This window comes from Manduca sexta, chromosome 2, assembly GCF_014839805.1.
Source record: "Manduca sexta isolate Smith_Timp_Sample1 chromosome 2, JHU_Msex_v1.0, whole genome shotgun sequence".
NCBI classification, from domain to species: Eukaryota; Metazoa; Arthropoda; class Insecta; order Lepidoptera; family Sphingidae; genus Manduca; species Manduca sexta.
The window spans coordinates 4155272-4178529 of NC_051116.1; the positions used below are offsets into that span (position 1 = coordinate 4155272).

A 23258-nucleotide genomic window follows, 5' to 3' on the forward strand; every position below is an offset into this window, starting at 1 on the left:
TTATTACAAATTAACATAGTTTTATTAGTTAAAAGTTAAAATCATAGAAACAGGCAAAATTTCCATACATTATCTATACTATAATTATATAAAGCTGAAGAGTATGTTGTTTATTTGTGTGTTTCAACACGCTGATCTCAGGAACTTCCGGTTCGAATTGAAAAATTCTTTTAGAGTTGGATAGCCCATTTATTGAGGATGGCTATTATAGGGTATATATCATCACACCATGACCAATGGGACCAAAAATGGGCAAAATTGATTACTTTTGAGAGCTTCCATTTCGTCCGCTACGTAAACGGTTAAAGTTATGCAACAATTATGTATAACGGATTTGTAATTTATTCCATAACACAGGATAATGTGTAAAGAGTCCAATTATTACTATATGGCACCGAGCTTACTGCGTACTTCATACTAAAAACTAAATCCTTTAAAGATTTATTAATATATTATGAACAATGTTATTAAACTTCAGAGTCAAAATATGTTAGCAACGACATTAGTCACGTTCCATTTCAACTCATTAAATAGTTTGTACCTTAAATATGACATGTACTAATTATTAATTATTGCTTTTAAGGGCTAAAATCAATAAAATATTTTTTTATTACTCCATGTCTTATTTTTAGCAATTGGGCAAATATTTAAACGCATAGTTTGTATGGAAAATACAAAAAGTATTTTTTTACGAATGGAATATTCTGCATAAAATGGAATGGTCAGGAGGAAACGCATCTGGAAAGGATTGCCGGCGATCTATCTTTGAAGGTAATCAAGGATAGGCGAGTTAAGATTTGGCATGCCGATAGGAGAGCAATCGAAAGATAGTCGGCAATCTAAGATAGGTTTCAGTCTTGGATAGCAGATACATTATTAATTTCGGGCGTTAGATGGTAAGTCTGAATGATAGCAAATTATCAAACCTTCGGTAACTTTTTCGCTTTCCATGATAAAATAATAAAAATTATATCATTAAATACCACATCCATCCATAAAAATCTTCTAATATCGTTGGATTACGTCTTGAATTTCGTAATTTCTGCAACCATAACAAAACTGAAATTCAAATCAACAAAATTCATTTTGTTCGCAATCTAAAACCACTTTCATCCACGTGACCTTTGACAACTCGAAAATGCTGAGATACGAAGCGCACTTGAAATAAGGTTGAATTTGAATTAAAATTCAAACCCCCACTCACCGCTTTCAGATCAGCCGAATTGAGAGCGCGTTGAAAACGCATTGAGAAACTTCATCCAACTTGACCTTTCATTTATACCTGTATTTATGTGTACAATGTCTAAAAATATTCAGTCTAAATAAGGAACGTTATAGGGCTGTGAGTGCGGAATAGTTCTGCGTTAGTCGATATTTATTTATCGATATTTTTCAACAGGCTGAGTATTTTTGTATATTGCAATCTCATTACGCTATAGTAAAATGGTCCTAACATCTTTGTTTTATTCATTAGACTTATTCAGTTTTAATTATAAAAAATCGCAGAGCTATGCTCAGTTAAAACGCAAATTTACTCGATCAGCTGTAAGTCAAATCCGCCATCTTGCCTCTTAATAAGGTTTAAACTAGGAACCGGTGATATTTTTGACAGCAATTCTTACCCACCTCTTAACGCTAAAACAAGTTTATATGACTAAATGTTTTGTATACGACACAAATCAATGTTACACGATATTTTTTTTCAGTGTGCACATTATGCCTCCGGATGTGGTCATAACTGACAATTACATTGCCAATGCCAGGATATTAAAAAAGGTTAAAAACAATGACTCACATTTGCAATCTCCTTAAATACGTCCTTATGTGAGAATTCCGGACTTTCGTTGCACCGGATATGTTTTATTACAGTACTTGCTTTTATAACTTAAGGCTGCACGGGTAAGTAGGTTATCACCTCAGCCAGTTCTCATAAAGGATTTCATACGTCGTAATTTTTTACCCGACTTCGACGCATCCAGGAAGGGTAATGTTTTTGATGATATGTTTCGACGGTCCCCAAGAACAAAATCAATTACTTACCTCCAAATTTTTGATAACTATCAATAGTTTTAAATAAGTAATTGATATTTATATTTTCACTTACCTTAAAACCTTCATACTGCAACTAGACATTTTGTTCTTGGGGACCGACGGTATATCGACTGTCGCTGTGATCTGAGGTTTATAACATACATTTGAACATATGAAAGCCGCATTATGCGAGTTGAGTAGATATTATCGCAATATCTAATCTGCCATCAAGCAATGAGGTGCAAGCACTGTGTTCCGGTTGGAAGGACATTGTAGCCAGTCATGACACTTAATTACTGGGCACTATGAGACCGAACACGTAGTTCAAGGTGAAGATCCCATGTCCCCAGGATGCAAGTGGTTTCAGATTACGAACAAAATTAGTTTTGTTGAATTGAATTTCAGTTTTGTTTTGGTTGCAAAAAATTTCGAAATTTAAGGCGTAATTCGCCGCTATTAGAAATTTTTTATGGACGGATGTGGTATTTATTAAGATATCTTTTATTTTTTTATCATGGAAAGCAAAATAAATAGTGAATGTTTGATAATTTGCTATCATTCAGACTTACCATCTAAGACTGTTTCTACAACGAAAGATTATTGCCATAAACACCCGATAATGATATAGTGATCTTTTAATTATTATAAAAATGTTTGTTTGTTCGTTTTTCATCCGCTGTATTACCGTGAAAGTATTGTCAACCAAGAACCAAATGCCGCGTAGGCTTTCTTCTTGTGGTTCTTTATAATTCAAAGTTTGAGTGGAGTGATACTGTTTATAAGTAGCCGTATAGCTACCAGACGAGCTTTGCTCGTCTCGTCATACGGATATAAGAAACTTGCGATGAAAATCCCATCTGGGGCTAAACCAATGAAGTCGCGTTAACCGTTAAAGCCTGATAGATAACGAATTATCGGAAATAACCACTTAAAAAGATTACATAGATAACGATTATAAACGTACTGGAATCGATAAGGTAATGATAATACAATATTTACAGTATTAAGACAATATACATTATACTTTCATTCATACATCATTACAACAATATATTTCGTTTTTTTATAAAAATTTGTTTGTCGAGAATCAGTAGCACAATCCATTGCACTAATTCTACCATATGTTGTATTTTATCCCAAAAACTTATTAAAATGTCGTCAGGGTTACCTTTTGTATTAATAAAAATTCGGCGCATGTCGGTCACTCACTGATACCTATTACTACAGTCGACTATTACAAGCACACACTTCACCCCGCGGCCCCGCACATGTCCCCCTCGTTCCTTGCGCGGGCAATGTGCTTGCTCTATCAATTTCGTGTGAGTTTTCATAGCTATTATTATTTTTCTACTTTTATGTGATCTTCTACACCTAAATCTAATTTGGGTGTTTCAGCTTTATGATATACAATAATTAACATTGTATATTACGACATATTTTATTTCATAACGTTATGGTACGCATATTGTAAACATATTGCGTTATTTTTGGTTTAACATGGACATTGGTACAAAGTGACAGGTACTATAATGTATTGTCAAGTATTTAAAAAGGTCAACAATTACTGTTTCATTATTTATGTAAATAGTGTATATTACCATATATAGAAAAAACATCCAGCTCTAGTAGAGTTATATCCTAAAAATAATCGATATAAACCGATTCAACTATCGACATCGCCTCATCTCTATTAGGAACGTTGACAGCGATTCACCATCCGCCCGAAACATCCGGCAGACTTAACGACCCCATTCAGTCGTAGTTTTGTTGGTTCCCCCTTATTCCTGTGACGTCACCAGACCAACGATTGAAACACCCGCTGTGCGTAATGGTGGCACCACACTTGGCGTGTTTGTCAAAATATTTGCGACCTTTGCGCAAAGCAATGTCGACTCTGCACTGATTACTTATAATGTTGATTTTGGATTGACTGAATAGGGCAAATATTCGCTGTATTACACCTAGTGTGGTCCCACCACAATACGTATTTAGGCACCGCAGGGGTTATTTCATGTACCTCATTAGCTGGCATTGTGGGATTTTTAAAACAAATACGCGTATTTAGCATTCATAAAATTTTATTCACTTTGCAATAAGGACGAATTTACTCTTGTTTTACGGTTTTATGTAAAGGAAATATAATAACAGCCCTCTATCATACTAATTACCCACTTTTGGCCTTTCTTTACTTCTGGAGTTTAACCTAGTGTAGGTTAGAAATCTTTTACATATCTTCGAAATTCTTATATATATAGAATTCTTAGCTATATAAGCTTTCTTCACAACAACTTCGAAGTCAGATGTGTGCACTGTGTACCTTGGGTTTTGAACCTGCCTACCTTCTGGGCAGTCGGTTCCATTCTTAACGAAATTTCCGGTTTGTTATCAATAAAAAGTATATTAGTAATTGCAAATATCAATATTACGTTTTATAAGTAGCTTAAGCTCAACGAACATTACTGGATCCTTTTCAAAGAGATTTCGCCTCAAACTTGTCATACATTGTATCAATAGTGTTGCCAGCTTAGCAGATTTACCACTAAAACTGGTGCTTAATACCCTCCTCTTATCAGCATCGAAATAAGACTACCTTTCGCATTTTATCACGATTAAATATGTTATAATTTCTCTTGACGTTCGTGGCCACGGAGCGGACTGAACAAGGCTGCAGTCTTCGAAACATCGGGAGAAAAACTAAATATTATAAACCGCGATAAAATCAGCAAAATAGTTTTATTTCAATGTCTAACATTCGCGTAAACATAAGAAATCTATACGCGAAAAATCCGACTTTTAGTACTTTACAGCATGCGTGTATTGCTGAGCAAAAAAGAGTTGGCAACACCGTGTACCAATAACAAATCCGGTCTACAAAGTGTAATGAACGATTAAATTAACCATTTCGCTTGGCACAAGTACATGATTGAATGCTAAGTGACCAACCGCACGGGTCTGCGCGCAAAAACAGACTGGATCTTTTATAGCCAATGTGACCAAGTTAGCCGCGGGCTGGTCTCTTAACTATGTTGCAGTATTTCGTGTTTTTACACCAAGTCGATATGTAATTTATCAGGCTTGGATTATATGTAATAATTAGCATTTGCGCGCTCCTTCGCCCGCGTGGAGTTTTCCGGGATAAAAGTCCCGCTATATATTTTCCCGGGATAGAAAGTGGCCTACAACCTTCCCAGGGTCTTAAACTATCTCCATACCAAATATCATAAAAATCCGTTCAGTAGATTTTGAGAAAATCGATCACATATAGAGAGCATTTAGGGACTTTGTTTCATAATATTATGTTTAGATAGCCAATGTATTTTAATATTTCATGAAAATAACAGAATACGAAATGTTTTTTTAACGCTGGAAAAAAACTAAACACAATATTTTACTCAATAATGAGGACAATAATCTGCCATTTAAAAAGTCATTATAATATTAATAAACATAACAATATTAATAAAGATTCTTTCCTTATTCCAAAAGCAAAGAAAGAGGGAACGAAAGGAAAATCCATAAAAAGTATATCGGAAACAATAATAATAATTGAATAGATTTATCTCAAGGTTACTGTGTTTACATATTTTGCAAATGATTCCTCGAAGTAAACAAAACAACATATGTTAATGTCATGTCGGTATTATCCCGTTTCGAGCTTATTATGATAAGAAGCATTCCGAGAAACCCATTTCGAAAAACATGGAACACAAAAAAAAAACAATGTAATTCTGTGAAATTACAGGAAGGAAAAACACATAATTACCATCACGGTGAAGGAGTATTGTACTTTCATAAACTGCGCCTTTGGTTAAGAGGTTTATTTTCTTTTTAGACTTGTTAATCTATTTCGAATCTCAAGTCGAACAATATTTTATACGGATTTGCCATTAACAGAATTAACACTTTCTGTAAGTTCTTCGGTATTAAGCAATTTTTCCAATAAGACCGTCAAACGAGTAAATGTACCAACTTTACGCTACTCGATCGTTTACTGGTCTAAATTTAAAACTAAATTAATTAAATCTAAATTTAATACATTGTAGCCAGTGTGACTACTGGACATAATAATTCTTAACATCGCATTTCTCAGGATGGCGAGCGCGATGGAATACCAAACAATACTTCGTAATTCAAGGTGTTGGTGTTTCTACTACTTATGGACGGTCGTATCGCTTACCATCACGCGAACGGCAAGCTCTTCTCGTCATTTAAAGCAATAAAAAAGTATTTTACAAAAACAATTCCATAAGTAATATTCAACTCTATCAGTAAAATAAGACATGGAACACAATATTCGCACCACGTTAATTCCCAGCTAATCAGTTCACAACACCACGCGGTCTGATCAAGACGAGGTACCACCTGCCATCCGGTGTCGGGAACTAATTTGCAATTAACATTTACCCAGCCAGCGAAACACCGTTACAATCTGAATATTTATGAAACAAAGAAATGTCCGCGCAAAAGGATGTTTGTGTTTTAATTTTTCACCAGAAGCACGACTGCAGTTATTTAACATATTGTAAAATATTATGAACTAGCGACCCGCCCCAGCTTCGCAAGGGTGCAATGCTGATACTAAATACACTACAGAAAAACTGTGAACGTTGTATATAAAAACATAGCGGCCCGCTCTGGCTTCGCACGGGTATAACATAACAAAATAACAGTATTTCTCTGCTATTTAATGGATGTTATTATACATATAAACCTTCCTCTTGAATCACTCTATCTATTAAAAACACCGCATCAAAATCCGTTGCGTAGTTTTAAAGATTTAAGCATACAAAGGGACATAGGGGCAGAGAAAGCGACTTTGTTTTATACTATGTAGTGATTTGGATATATCAAATTACGTACATCTAATATATTAAGACCGCTGATTCATCACCACCTTTGACAGTGTCGTGCCAATATTAAGAAATGGAAAAAATTGTCCCAAAGGAAACAGCCAGTTAGGAAAAAAAAAAAGATATGGAAAGTGTTGACACGAAAATTTATTTTATATTAAATATACGAGCTATAAATCTTCAGATACCCATTATCATAATGAATAGTAATGAGTAAATAATTGTAATTTTGTTAAAATTAAATTTAGTTTTAAATAATAATAATAATAATAATCTTTTATTGGAAATCAATAGACTTACAGAGAATTAATGCTACTTAAAATGAACAAACAATATGAGATCCTTAAAACTAGAATTTCCAGAGGTACCCAAACTAGGCATAGCCTGTATCTTGGGCTACCCAAAACAGAGTTTGCTTTAGCTGAGTATTAGGGTGAAAGGAAGAAAATACATGTAGGTAACAGAATGCCAAAACAATATAACAACTTATTTTGGATACAAATCAAAAAGTAATAATAATAAAAATAAAAAAAATAAATAAATAATAAAATAAAATTAAAACAAATTATAAACTGAGACTTAATTTAAATTCAGTTCTTAAATAATACCTATTTTTATGACTTTGGAGCTCAAAATATTTTCTGTGCATTCGTAATCTAGATTTTTAAGTAAGTTCAGGATTTTAATAGAACACTCTTTGGTTGAGCAGTGCTTTATAGAGCACAATCTAGACACCTTATTATAAACACATGGATAAGCATAATTTTGAAACCTTTTTGCGAAACTAGAGTTAACTAAAGGCAGTTTTAGAATAAAAATCCTCTTTTTTAATAATGAATTGTATTCTGTAGACTTTAATGTTAATTTGTGTGTCGAGACACAGGCTTTGTGGATGTATAACTGCCGAACTCTTAGAACACCTACTTCTTTATACAAAGCATTTGTTGAGAATCTAAAGGGTTTACACAACATTGTTTTTAAAACGGCACGCTGGGCTCTCTCAAGAGGCAACATGATGGTTTTAGCTGCACCACCCCAAACACCAATGCAATAACTAAGCAGAGATTGGCAGATTGCAAAGTAGACCAATTTTATAATTTGAATATTGGCAGAGATGCGTAGAAGTTTCATAATCCCAATGACCTTACGGATTCTACCGGTTAGTGTACCTATATGTGACTCAAAGTTTAAACGTTCATCGATAATTAAACCTAAGTACTTAATTTCATTGGTCCGTAGAATTTGTTTGCAGCAGCAACTCGAGAAAAGATCAGGCGCACAGCTAGTGTGGATCCTGAGATCTGGCAGAGGAGGTGGCTGGGATTTGGCAGTTTTGTGGAAGCATATATATTTGGTTTTATTTGTGTTAAGGGTCAGAAGGTTCTTCTGAAGCCAAATATTTATTTTATAAAGTCCCTTCTCTGCAGCTTGTTTAGCTTTCTCCCAGTTGTGTAAATAAATATGTTTTTTTGCACCTCCGGCCTCTGCAACCGAAATTATCATTTATTTCGGAATCGAAGAAATATTATTTGATTATACTCAAAATATGGATCATGAACAGCTATCAAAATTATTGATGTAACTTAAAAATTAAAACATATTTACTGATTAATTATGAATTTTTCAAGATATTTTATAGGACGTATGACTGACATTTCTCAAACACACCTATTAAGTTTTCAATCATTCGAACGCCAGCCTTTAGAAGTCAACACCAAACTAAACATGAAGATATATTTTTTTTTTATCTTATCATTTTCAACCTCTAAAATAATGGACCACAGCTCTCCAAAAACTCCAATACTCAAACATTAAGCGATGCATCACAATCGAATCGGATGCGCGGCCTCGGTCGGTCGGATTTAAACAATATTTTCAAACTGTATCCGGTCTACCGTACAAAAGCAGCATATTATACTAACAATACGCAATTTGACAGGCGCATGAGTTACAATGATCTATCGTCAGTCATTTAAGAGTTTTATTGAATTAATTTTTACATTAAATGTATTATATATTGTTGAATATCATTTCAAATATGATTTTGAGTTTTCAGCTTAACTATTGCACCAACAGATAGTGTACTATCGGATATCTAGCTGGCCAAAATGATTATAATATCTAAAAACTAGCTTTTGCTCGCGGCTTCGCCCGCGTGAATGAGTTTTCCGGAATAAAAGTCACTATGTATTTTCCGAGATAGAATGTAGCTTATAACCTTCCCAGGGTCTTAAATTATCTGCATACCAAATGTCATAAAAATCTGTTCATTATATTTTGAGAAAATCGATAACATACAGATAGACAGAAAAATTAACTAAGTGTTATAAATGCATATAGATTATAAATATCATTAAATTATGACATGTTAAGATGCATTCATATCGACGAATACGACATTTACTAAACTACTTAGTAAAGACAAATCGAAGCCACGATCACGGGAGAATTCGATTTTCAAACCTAACTACATTTAAAAATCGAACGAAAACACATCTAAATCATTAAACCGCTCTATCAACACGCACGCGCACAAATTACGACCGTCAAATCAAACGCGTCACGCATGATTCAGAAGCGAGATTAAAACGATAAGATAGCCAACATCCCGTGTTGAAAGCATCGCGAATGCAAAAGAAACATAGTTTATTGCAATAGATAAGGTTCGTGCAGGAAATGATTATGCCCGATCGATTAACAGGCTCCGACGATCGCATTATCTTGCTCGTGTAAAGGCTAGTTCATGCTGTGATTGTAAAGACTGCGATTGACATTTCGCTGGCTCATTATCACTAGACCCATTTAAATTATTATTTATGTCGCAAAAAAGGAGATGATAAAATTTAATGTTGGTATAGATTTTCAAAAGACTTGGAATAGTTTACTACAGGAAAACTTGTGGACTTTTAATGAACACATTTTATTTATTATTTGTAAATCAACGGTATTTTTACGATATGACATATTTGACAGTTAAAAAAAAACATGGAAGCGGATAAAGACAATTCTTTACTTGCAACATACTAGATGGCGCCACAAGTATGATTTATTTACACTGATTATAATATTTGCATAATACAATAAATTCATGGTTCTCCTTTTACGTTTCGGGATTGTTGGAAATTATCACTGAATTACTCTAAGAATTACACGACATATATAATTCAATTTGCACATCAAATATAATATACATATAACCTTGTAACTAAAGTGAGTCAGACATTCGCCTTTCATATTTTTTTACAACAATGTATCAAGAAATATTAAATGCAATACAGTATTGTATAGCGAGCTGATCACAGCCAAGTGGTTTGTTTATACGAAAATATGTCAAAAATAGACGAGAAACAACAAATACGGGCTGTTCTTGGTAATAGGACTAGGCTTTTGAAAAAAACAAGATATTGAATCGCATGAAAACATAAGCTATATTACAAAATACATTTATTCACACAACACCATGACACGAGCAATTTGCAAACAAAAAAATATTCAGAAATTAGAGCAACTTCTTTTTAAATCTGCACGTCAAATTGACCCCACTGCACCTGATGGTAAGTGGAATGGGATCCAATAGAATGTCGACTGACGAGGGATGATTACCCCTCGACAGTGACACAATAGGGTACCGGACTCATTTTTGTTCTTTACTTTTATCAAATATTTACATAATATAAATTATAACACAGAAGGAATTTTTAAAATCCGGTAAATAATCAACAAGTTATAAGTCTTTGAATTTCGGTGGAAGGGGTGATTAACAAGAAACAGAAAAGAGACGAAATATCCACATGTGACGTCATCGGGAATTACGACGCGTGCGAAAGAAAGAGATGTAGCGATATCCTCACATCGCGCCCACTTCTGCACATTACAATATTTTAAATATGAATTACTCGCTCATTTTTTAACCAATTTTTATGCAGTTTTCGCAGGAGTACTTCTTTTTCATATTATTAACCATTATATATAGAATAATGGACAAAATCAAGCATAGGCCGGTCCCCTATTATGCCGGCCTGTTGAATCCGGACATACACAAACTGATCCCGGAACGCGACACACTTACGTGCGCCACTATGGCGGGTTTTAACACCTTGTTTACGGTGTTTTTGTTCACTTTGTTCAACAGATTTAAATTAAATTTAGCGCTCAGATCTGTAATCCAGAAATTAATGTACAAATTTCTTTATCCGGGGTTAATTCTATTAAGCAGACAGAGCCGGGAACAATACCTAGTATTCCAATAAAACTCCAATAAAAAAATATTATTTTTTTTGTTTTAGGAGGTTTTTATTAACTGTCGTCTGGTGTGTACAATTCTTAATTATTGACGGACTGTATGGCGTTGCATAGCTTAAGCAGATGCTTCTAGAAGCTCATCAGGTGTAAAACTAATACCACAACCACATTTGAACAATAAATATTCATGATTCGCAAATATAAGCTTTAAAATAGCCTGTCGAAAAACAGAAACCAATTAGACCGTACTATGAAAAAGCGAAATGTTTTTTTATTATCTATTATATTACGTAATTACTTGGGCCTTTTATGTCATCACTTTTAAATTAATTTGATACACTATTTATCGAAACACAAAAGGCATGTTATGAAGACATTTTTATTCATAAAATTGTATACAGTTTGCGAGGGACAACCTACGTAAATTAAAATGGGACGGAGTAGGCGAAAGTACTAAATAAACACTAAAAAACCTACACGGCCTGTAATTTCTCCCGACGTCAATAAATTTGTCAGGCAATACACCTACAATCGTACGGATGGAACAGCAATATACTCGTATATATGAATCAGTGTAACAACTACTTCTTATTGTGAGATATTGATAGAATATGCAATTTCGAAAAGGGCAAATGTCATAAATATAAAATATCTAGAAATCTATATATAATAACAACAAAGCTTCTGTATTTTTTTATTGGTAATTGAACCCAAAAATAAATATATTTTGCACTACTTAAGAAAATAATAAGATTTTTCCATTTTCTTAACTTTTACATTTCATATTCAATTGTAATCGTTATTTTGAAGCAAGCTATAACCAAGCGGCTGGGTATGGAATACTGTTCGCACCTTGAGGACGATTACGCCAAATTCTTGATACCTAATATGGTAAATGGATTGGGGTGCGAATATAGTGTAGACAAACGAGATTTGTTTATGACGAGGGCCAGTTGACTCTATTTTGCCGGCCCCTTTGAAACTAGCTATGCATAGATTGATCCCGAAACGCGACACATTTACGTGAGCCACTATGGCGGGTTTTACACCTTGCGGGTAACCTACCACTAGCACTACTTTTAACCCCAGAACTATCACTGAACGTAAACTAAGAGATACAATAACTTAAAAAAATCTCTGACTAGGTAATCTACAAAATGTCTATTTCCCAACCGTTACTACAACACAGCCATTGGCAGATATCCTTCAACGAGATAGCGTATCGGCGCTCATTCATAAAAATTTGGCGAACACAACTGTCATCGCCTATTGACGTGCCAAACTCCATGAATGGATAATGTTTTAGCGTCATTTTTCTGGCAAACATAAACTTAGCCGTAATACAAACAGAAAATTTACATGCTATGTTTAATAAAAACGTGGATGCATAATTCATTTTTTTTCCGATTCCCCGTTCCCGAGTTTGCTTTTAATGTAAACAAACATTTCACCTCTTCTACTCCATCACAAATCGGAGTGTTTTGCAGCTTTTTTTGGGTTCTTGAAATATTTTTATTACATAAGATTTGCTAATTAATTAGCATACTTACATGATTACATATTTTTCAATAGATCTTTTTTAATAAAAAATAAAATTACTACGACCTATTATTTACAAGAAAGTTGTGTAATTTTGTAGAACAAATACTCATAACAATATTTTCGCGATTTTTATTTCGGAATATCTTCACGTATGAAATTTTAATTATGGTTCGTTCATATTAAAAACCCTGAAAAAACACAATATAACCAAACGAAACTATAATGCTTTCGAAATAAGAGCTCTGTTGAAAAGCCAATACATATAAAATTCCAGGTAAACCCATAGATAAATAATTAGGACATAAATACGTCACATAAAACGTAAACAATCGAAATAGGTCAGTTGTTTCGCCAGTAACATAACTAAGAATATTAATACGTCATCGCTTTTTCCTTGTAGGAATTGATAGAAGTTAAAAATTTGTATCCATATTACTTTACGTTAATTTCTTACTCGTTATGTAAAAAATATATATATTATTTCCCTAGAAATTCAAATTAACAAGTTCAATATCAAATATCACTGTTTTCTTTAATAACTTGAAGGATTTTGGTGCTGTTCCTTATTGAAACATATATTGTACTCTACCTGATTTAAGGTAGAGATTAATTGAGTTTCCATATTACATTAACACACATATACTTATTTTAGAAATAGGTAAAGACTACAGATATTTTTAAACCACTCATTAAAAATATTTCATTAGTAAAAAATATAATTATGCAGGCCACTATGAAACTATTACAAAATGCCCTTCAACCATTTTGCAAAGCCTCAAGTAGCTAAAACACACAACGTTAATGAACGCAATCTGACACCGCATCCTCGTTTACGTTTATTACATAAATTTATTATTATACTATCTTCATTAGGCTATAATTATGTTTAAACAGTTTAATAAAGGCTATTATGAAAACATGTACGTAGAAAGTACACCGTACAATCGATCGCGTGCACTAATGAGTACATTAAGATAATTATACATAGGTGTATGAAGGCACAGGAGTATAAAAAACTAAAAATATATATATATATATATATTGTAACACAGACTTTCATCAATAGACAGAGTGATGAGTTAAGTTTATGTGTTAATTCAACAATTTATGACAAAAAATATATAGGCAAATACGGTCTGCTATTCATGGGTAATCAAAGAATAATGGCTAGTATACACAAATAATAAGATAAAAAACCACTATAATATCACATATCAATCTACATCTCAACATACAATTACATTGTACATTTTTCTTATGTGAAAATACTTTTAAATGAATATTTCAATGCTCTAGAAAAATATGAGAACTAATGCAACCATTGTTACATGTTAAAATGCAGTTTTAACGCTTACAAGGAAATGCTTTTAATGTTACATTACAATGGAACACATTGCAGCATTACTGTTATTAGTTGGGAATTTCAATAAAAACCTGAGACATTTTTACTGTCAGTGACAATTTCTCATTCTAGTGTTTTATTAAAATCAATGTGTGAAAACCCACTAGTTTTTATATGTAATGTCACAATGAAATAATAACTACAGTAAAAACACATAGATAATACATTTCTTTGAAAAGATTGTTTTATCTTATTTTGTGAGTTAAATTCTATTACATTCATAGCAGCATAGTGCAGTGTGGCGATGGTACCATAAATACAAATAGTACAATTATTAAACTTGCAACTAAAAAGCATCAAAATTTAGAATACCATAGCTACAGTAGTCAAATTCAAATTGGAAAATAGTTTTTTTAAGAGCCATCAATATGTAATACATACATATTTTTTATTTTCTTAAGCTCTATCAATATGTATGTATCAATATGTAATACATACATATTGATAGAGCTTAAGAAAACTAAAAATATTATGGGTTCAATAGTAAACAATATCTAGATAACGAAACGCTTAAAAAGTGTAAAATCACGTTTTTTTCAGATAGTGTACCCAGGACCCATTGATATTATATTGTCTCCCCATATCAACTCGTATAGACAATCTAATAACTAAAATAATTAACTATGAATTTATTACTGTGAATATAACGTAAATTGATTTGCCTCATTAGTTTATAATGAAAAGGCAGTGGAAACTGTTACTTACTGATGGTAGGTCTCTCGTATTAGAGTCTGCCTGGGTAGGTTAAGGATAAGTATGCATGTTAAATGCATTTTAAATGTAGACAAGTGGATATTTAGTGGCCCGGGACGTTATTCTCTAAGCATAACAAGTTCGTAACGCACTGCGTCACATTTAATACAATATAAATTGACATACAGAATACCGTTCCACGAAAATTTCACGAAGATGGCATGACACAGCCGCGTTACGTGTTTACAATATCATACTGAATAAGGCCTTAGGAGAGTTTGGTGTGGATTTTCTCCTTTTTTACCTAGGCAATATGTAGGTAGGTATATATATATGTATAAAGGACGCTGCTTCCATAGAAGCAGTCCTAGATTTGTAAATAGGCCGTACAGGCCGCGGCCTATGGGCGGCAGCCTCTCAGGGGTGGCAGATTTCAGAGGACGCTCACTCGATTTAATTAATCATTCGTTTATTTAACGTTAGTGCCTTCCATAATACAAACAAAATATGGAAAATTATTAAGTATTTTAGAAACCTACATACATAAACCTACCTATTGGGCGGTGGATATGAAGTGGCCTACACTCATAAAAAATAAAAAACCGGCACTGCATAGAAGATAATATATAAGACTTCCTATCTTCCATAAAAGATAGGAAAGATCATATCTTTCTCTATTGATTAGATTAGTATAAGTAAACAGACAAGTGTATCTTATGTATTTAGTGTGTTCACAAAAACATAAATGGTATATGTATGTGTGCTACCGTCTATCTGCGTTATGTGTTCGCGGCAATACGGCGCTTGATGTTTCGGAATAAAGTGTATTGCGAGTCTTGAAATGGGGCTGGTAAATGGCAAGATGCTCATACCCTATAGGATCTACTATGGCTAATAAATAGATGTAATAGCCTACCAGTTAAGTTGGAAAAAAACATCCTGATACATGTACAGTATGAAATACATATGTGATTTTTCCTTTAATTACTCGACTGCAACTGATAAACAATTGCAGGCAGGGCTTTGAGAGTGGCTTTAATCGACATGAAATAAAGTTTATTTTTGTTAAGTGATTTTTGACGAACAGACACATTCCATGGATTAATATTCCTTTTTAAACATAATATGTGATGGAAATAAAGGTATCTATACTTAAAATCACAAATGTACCACAAATTCATTGTACACCTTTGAGGATAAAGCATGATATCTTAAGTCACCACTCTGACAATGTTACTATATTTAGAACACAATATGAACTATTATGACATTTACTTGAATTACTCTAATGGTTAACATACAAAAATATGAGCATAGTTTAGTTAATATTTTTGTACATCCTTTACAAAAAACATGATACTGGTAAGCAGAGACTTACACAGATGGGCCCTCTTAAAAGAGAGTGACAAAATTATGAATCTTCTGACATTTTTTATATGCAAGGGTCCGTCTACTGCCCATCGCAATATCTTTTTCTACCCCTAGGCAGCTGTATGCATACAGTGTTGCCCATTTAAAGGACATAGCCAGCATCATTACTGTGGATTGTGAGATTAGCAACTAGTGTCTCATGGTGATGAGTGGAGTGCCCTACAGTACTTTGTTGTTCAAAGTTCTGGATGGTGTTGCTACTGTTTATGGAAAGTTGTGTCGCTCATCATCACGCAAAATTCATGATAGTTGGTCGTCATTCAGTAGTGACAAAAAAAAATTTGAACTAGAGGACAGTTTACAAAATGGTTTATTTAGGATCATTTCTTTGCAATCAGAGGCCTGTAAAATCTAAATATATGTATTAATTCTAAAGATTTGCTTATCTCTGCACATATAAAAGAAAAGTATATTTTTAAAGTTTTTTTAAATCTGGCAATAAGTATGAAATACTAAATAGTTTTTAATGTTAGTTTTAAAATATGCACAAAATATTGCATCCAAATTAAACTATTATCAATTTAAATTATAATAGAGTTTGAAATTATCAATACCTAATTATATTTAACAATGGAAATATTTTAAAACTAACATCCTGCTGATAATTTATTAAATAACAGATGTGGTGTATTCAACATTTTTTAATATATAATTCATCTATATTTATTGTTGACACACATAAAAATCATGCAAATAGGACATAGTTGTATAAGAGAATCAATACATATTTTAAATCAACCCTAACAAACCCAAACTATTGGTGTATATTTTGTACAAAATCTATTTTTCTATAGACTCGAGCCTACATGGAAGTCGACCCTGTAACATGGTACCTAACAAAGCTAGCAATATGGATATGATGCTATGTATGAGAAAACACAACACTCCTATTATCATGCAAAACATATTCACATAGCCTTTATAATATAATAATCAGTATTTACCCTTGCTCATTTGTAATCATTGTGCGTATAACACATACCATACTGACTTTGACCCAAAAACGTCAAAGAATAACTGAGTTAACCCATGTACTGTAAGCATGTTGAATATCAATACAGACACTCCTTTTATCACTGAAGAGGTAAGCAGTGGTGCAACTGGTGCATCTATTTTCTGCAGTGTGCATATTAACATATTGGGTACAAATCCAGACTCCAGGTCGATACTGAGTAGAAAAACCTTGTATTACATTACCCGACTGTGGACTGAAACCTCAGCACTGCAGATGTACCAAAATACAACTGCGCCATCGAAGTGGTGGCAAATTGAATTGAATATTAATATACCTGTAATTTTGTATGAAAAATCTTTTAAGGTAATGGTGAGTTAGGTGCTATACACACACTTATTTAAATAGGTCAAACATAGACATTTTTAAAATAAGGTACAGTTATTTTTTGACACTCTCATAAACTTTTTTATTTTCAATATTAATAGCTTTGTAGAAGTACAACTTTAATGCTGATTTTCATATCTGAATTAATTGTATTTTTTTTCCTATTTATTCCATCTACCATCGGCTTACTCAGCCATAATCAGATGTGATCTAACCAGGGTGTAATCAATTATATAAATTAGTGTTTTGTAAATATCTTTATAAGTAATACAGTATTTTTAGTATAGATAGCATACTGTCAATAATATTATGATTCTCAAAGCTGTCAAATATTTTCCTGTACTTATTGAAAAAATAATTGTACTTATTGATAAGCGGTGTTATTTGGTTTGTAAGTTATAATTTAAATGTTGCATTTTGTGTATGGTGGTGTGTAAATATACATAAAATCTGTATCCAGTCAACATTTTCTTTCAATCGTCAATTTTTCAATGATTTAGGACAAATACCTTATTGAATACGGAAGTGATATTATCTCTGTTGAATTTTTGGGATGTTTGTACGGACAAGAGTCATAAAACGCAAAAAATTTACATAGTAGTTCGTACCTAAAAACCTTGGCTCCTGTAAAGTGACTTACTGTGTATTTAAATTAGATATTACGTCTATAACTGACCTGTTACCGAAGTTACTCCGCCAGAACTCGGCGGCATCACTTTTTGTGATGCGGAACTGGTCACCGGCGAACGTGCCGTTTGGAAACATCGCCTTCAGCTCGCTCAGCATGTGACTAAACACCAAACTCAACTTCGTCAAATTCCGTCTAAAGTGTGAGTTCTCGTCAAACATTTTCTCTTTGCCCTCCTTAAATAACTTAATAGCCTGCTTGCATTTCCTCATCAAATTAATTATAAATATGTTAAAATGTTCATTATTATTCAAAGCTTGCATATTGTCCTCGTATTTAGAATATATAACGCGTAACCTCTGATATGTATCCGGCAGTATATCAAGTATAAACGGCGGACTGTTTTTCAAGTTCATTTTGTGATGCTGACACAGTTTCACAACTTTGTCCATCAGTTTCCAAGTCTTGTCTAGCGTGCGCTTGTCCGTCGCCAGCTTCGTCGGGCACACGGCATCGTGCAACTTGGAAAATATAGAACTAATGTTCTTCTGTTGTGATTTGTGTCGAGCCGCCGCCATATTGTGAACTCCGATGACATACAAATGAAAACAACGTTTTTTTAACACGACATTTAAATCAAAACACTTTCATCACTTTATAATTATGCAGTGGGGCATGTGTTTTCTCATTATCGCACTCCAGCACAACATTTACGATACAAATAACATCACTATGCAACGATCACTCACTGACACATCGCCGACGCGTTTGACAATTTGACAAATCAAATGAATGAAGTGACAGGAAAGAATGGAATGCAGTTGCGAGACTATGTGTTGTCATATGAAATTATTTTACCCTAGAAACTGTCCACGTGTTTCCAGTCTCCTCGACGCCAGTTAATTTCGAAATAATTCCAAATTTAATTTCGAAATGAAACAATGTAGCAATATCGTGACCCTACTATTATATGATTTATTATATTATAGACGATTTCATTTCATATCATAAATATAACCCATCAAAAACATATCTCGTAATAATTGTTGTTTAAGTGGTAATATTAGCATTAAAGAGATTGGACTATATTATTTATTTATCTCTTTTGAATTATTATTTATTTTATTCATTGTATTTTATTTAGATACTTGATGAATAACAATTTCCCTTCATTACTGGAAATATTTATTAGTATAGTAATACTGTCAATACAACGTTTCAATACACACAAGATTAACAAATCCGTTACATATTAAATTCTTTACTTATTTTATATTTATAATTACTTATAATCTACAAATATTTAAAATAACTATTATTCACAAAATGTAATTTTATTTAATGGTATTATTATTTACACTAAACAAAATGCAACTTCGTTTATACGCCATCTACAATAATTAAAGTTTTATTCAAATAAGAGTAGTATACAGTTTGAAGATATTCCAATAGATGGCAGTAGAGATCTCTTCAGTGCCAATTTAGTTTATATAAAAATGTACAGAGGGCGGTAAAACATTATTTTTAACTAGTTTGCATTTCACAAGAATTATTTTGTTAAGGTTAATTTTATTCTTCTTCTTCCTCAGTGGCTTCTGTGGTCGATGTAGTAGTAGTAGTACGTTTCTTATTTTTACGCCGTTTGCTGTGTCTCTTACCCTTCTTGCTTAATCTAAAATAAAAAAAAATATTATTCTTAGGTAAATTTATTTTCATTTTGATCACCGGAAACGCCTTCTAGTCATAATTTTTTAGAGAATATTGACAAAAAGTGTGAGATAATCCATTTTACGAAGTATCAGGTTATTTCTAGTCCATCTTCTATGTTTATGGAAAAATGCCAATTTAAACTTATTTATCACAACTGCCTCTACTTCAGCTACAATTGGTTAGATCCTAGAAATGGGTACTTACCTAATAAATATGTCATCATTGGTACTATCAATTAAATAAATTTCAATCCAGTTATTTTAATAGTAAATAACCTATATAGGTAGATTTTTTAGGAAAAATAACGTTTAGAGTCCTCTATTGAACGGAACACTTTGAGTAGTATAAGTAACACTTATTTATAGCAACCTATAGAGGTACATGCATTAATTTAAGTGCAACATAGTTTGATTATTACACCCTAAACAATTTATGTTCACAAATTCCAACATAAAAAATAGCAGATTACACAAAACATTTATTTACAATTACAAATATGTTAATCACAGAAATATCAAAACCTTTACTTATGGTAATCCGGACAGGGGTTTCTTTCATTCGCATTAAACTTCAAAATGGCGCCTTTTATACCAATCATAACATTATCAGCTGAATCTAAAGCGAAAGAATTCACTCCACTGACACTGAAGGACCCTACATGTCTTGCCGATGCACTTTCTGAATCAACTACATATAAATTGCTATTCTCATCCATAGCGTACACTTCATCAGATCTACTGACGAACACACCAGTCATTTTATCACTTGGAAGACCTTTAATCTTTATAGGAATGCTGTATCCATTCTTTAGTATATACGATGTCTTTGTTGCTACGAAATATATATTATTTCTCGTATCTACTGTTAATCCATGACCGTTCGGTATTGCGGAGAACATTTCTTGCTTTTGTCCGTCATTTGTGATCTTATGAACTCTGTTCTGAGGCCACGTCGCGATATACATTGAACTTCCATCGTTACTAACCGCAACATACATTACATCTTCTCCTAAAGCTGTGTATAGCTCTATAGAGGAGTCTTCCTTGTATTTGTATACTCCGTTATCAGTGGCCAAATAAACAACGTCGTTAAGGTTATCGACAGTAGTCGATTGACCCAAACCGGCGACCTTTATCGTTTCAAATTCACCACTCGGTCGTAGTACTTGAAGACTCATTTTCATTTCTTCACTTATTAGCGTGAAGAATACATTACCAGTCTTCCAATGGATGTTCATGTCAGCTGGTATACCGCTGACGTTCTTTTGCTCTTCTAAAGAGTAGTAGAAATTGTTGAAATTAAGTAGATTTGAGCAGAAGTGGTCTCTGTTTATCTGTTTGAGTAGACTCTGTCGTGTCATCACCGGGTTTGACTGTGATGATGATATGATGAAGAGGAATAGTAGCGTTGTTTTCGACATCTGAAATAAAAAATGTCTGAATGAATAAGTTAAAAGTCTTGCCAGTTGAAGACTTGTTGATACTACCTAAAATTTAGTTTTTAAAATGGAAAAAGTACGTAAATTATGTTTTCATGGTCCATTGTGTAAGTAAGCTTTATTTATTTTAATAAATATTTCATGTCTACGTAAAGTTGACGGAAATCCTTAAAACCAGTTACCACATAAGCATGTTTGACATGATCGATGATACGGTAGTTACTAACTAATCTACTCCTGTGTAGTTGTAGTCAATTAAATCAATTTACGTTCTAAATTACGCGTGAAACAAGCTGGTGGATATATAAACAAACCCAGTTGCAATTTTGATTATCTAAATTTCAAGCTTGCTTTCACCAAGTAAGCGATTAATCATATTATCAGAGTGCTGTTATTTTTATTTTTTACACTGAAGGAAAAGAAATTCGTAATTTAAGCAGCTGATGGTAAAAGATCACCACTTATTCAGGAAATTAAAACAATACATCATAATATATTATTCAGGAAATGAATACATGAACAGAATTTGATATCCACCTACTTCTCAATTATTTTCATTGTTTATGATATAATTAGATTTGAACAATAGATTTAGAAGGTATTCTTTGATTATATTATATTTTTATGAATGTTATTATTATGAAGATATCGTACGTTTCTGAAAATTTCACTAACAGCGCGAAAAATAACATTAACTTCAAATTATTTTTTTATGAAATGACTTGCCTCTATTGACTAGCTTACTTATGACAAATTTTTATTCATCAATTAAAAGTATTCGCAGGATATACTACAACATAAACTAATAAAAAATTACACTGAATAGAGTTTATCTAAAGTTTCACTAAAAATCAGGTTATAAATTACTTGACGGATAACTTTGGGCGATTAAAAATAGCTCCTAAGCATCGCTCCTAAGTAACACATTTCTCTGCACACGAATTTCCACGAATTACAATAATTATGTCCCAATAAGTTCCAGATATTCCTATTAAACTTACATTTGTATTGCCCCAATCACATTGAACTATACACTTTCGCACGTCCAACACCACTGTCTGCTCTGTTATCGAACGATTCAATATATATTTGTCATATTATTGTTTTATCAAAACAAATGGCTATTCATTGTGTGTAAACATTTCGATATAGACGATTGGAGTGTCGGTCATTTCGTTTATTTTATGTAAGTTGTTAGTTTTATGTGTTTGTTTACCCTTTTCTTAACCCAAAGTGGGGTTGCACCAACACACGTTTTATACATATTACCTACACAGTTTAGCTTAAGTTTTTCAGACGATCTCCTAGCGTTACCTTTCTTAGCAAAACTCAAAACAAAATCCAAGCTAATAGATCCCAGAACCCCCTACAGTTTCAGTTGATGATCGCCAAGTAGCATTGCAAATACTGTTTTGTTCCAATTTGAAGAGCATTGTAGGTAGGTAGATAAAAAGTTCTCTATTGGAGACCACTACGTGACGATGTTGAACGCTTTTCGAGGTGGACAGAAAATCTGCTAAAAATCGCAAGAATTTACAGGCGGGTCTAGAAAAGTTTAGGGAAGGCTTGTGTTCATCAATGGACTTCTAAAGGCTGAAGATAATGATACAGCCAATTTAATTACTTGGTATTTTACGTCTAATCTCAAGGTGAAGAGAGCAGTGTTTTTAATTCAAAGTTATGGTGCTTTTGCTCTATACCTGTTAATGAACAGTAGAAACACAGAACTGACATTTACCATTAGGCTAACGGGTTGCTCGTCTCGTAATAATTCTTACAGAAAAGTCAAAAAACGTCTTCCAAGAGTTAAGAAGAGATTCCACTCCACACCTTCATTTCAATTATGATTTCCACCTACTTCTAAATTCATTGTTGATAGAATCAAAATATATTTTTTAAAGCAACCGAAACCGCAAGCATTTGGTAGTCGAGCAATATAGTAAACATTTTCG

The 23258-nt window shown here is 33.0% G+C and overlaps 2 protein-coding genes across 4 annotated transcripts in view; both read right to left on the bottom strand.

The window, feature by feature from the left end:
* The window catches only part of LOC115454290 (E3 ubiquitin-protein ligase CBL-B-B), a 113951-nt gene extending 94973 nt beyond the window's left edge, over nucleotides 1-18978 (bottom strand). Inside the window, exon 1 of one of the 2 annotated variants that reach the window (XM_037436721.1) lies at nucleotides 18207-18978. In XM_037436721.1, the coding sequence (XP_037292618.1) occupies nucleotides 18207-18736 (530 nt within the window). In that variant the 5' untranslated portion in view covers nucleotides 18737-18978. The remainder of the gene's footprint in view (nucleotides 1-18206) is intronic. The other variant, XM_037436723.1, reaches the window with a different exon arrangement.
* Nucleotides 18979-19326: 348 nt separating this feature from the next.
* Nucleotides 19327-22449, bottom strand: LOC115452012. Of its 2 annotated transcripts, none has more exons than XM_030180446.2 (3): nucleotides 22308-22449; nucleotides 20396-21288; nucleotides 19327-19830 (listed from the first exon to the last, which is right to left on the bottom strand). In XM_030180446.2, exons 2-3 carry the CDS (start codon nucleotides 21286-21288, stop codon nucleotides 19728-19730), a joined length of 996 nt encoding a protein of 331 aa, XP_030036306.1. In that variant the 5' UTR covers nucleotides 22308-22449; the 3' UTR covers nucleotides 19327-19727. The 2 variants fall into 2 exon arrangements, with proteins under 2 accessions (XP_030036306.1, XP_030036307.1); XM_030180447.2 differs by having other exon boundaries at nucleotides 20390-21288.
* Between the last annotated feature and the right edge of the window lie 809 nt (nucleotides 22450-23258).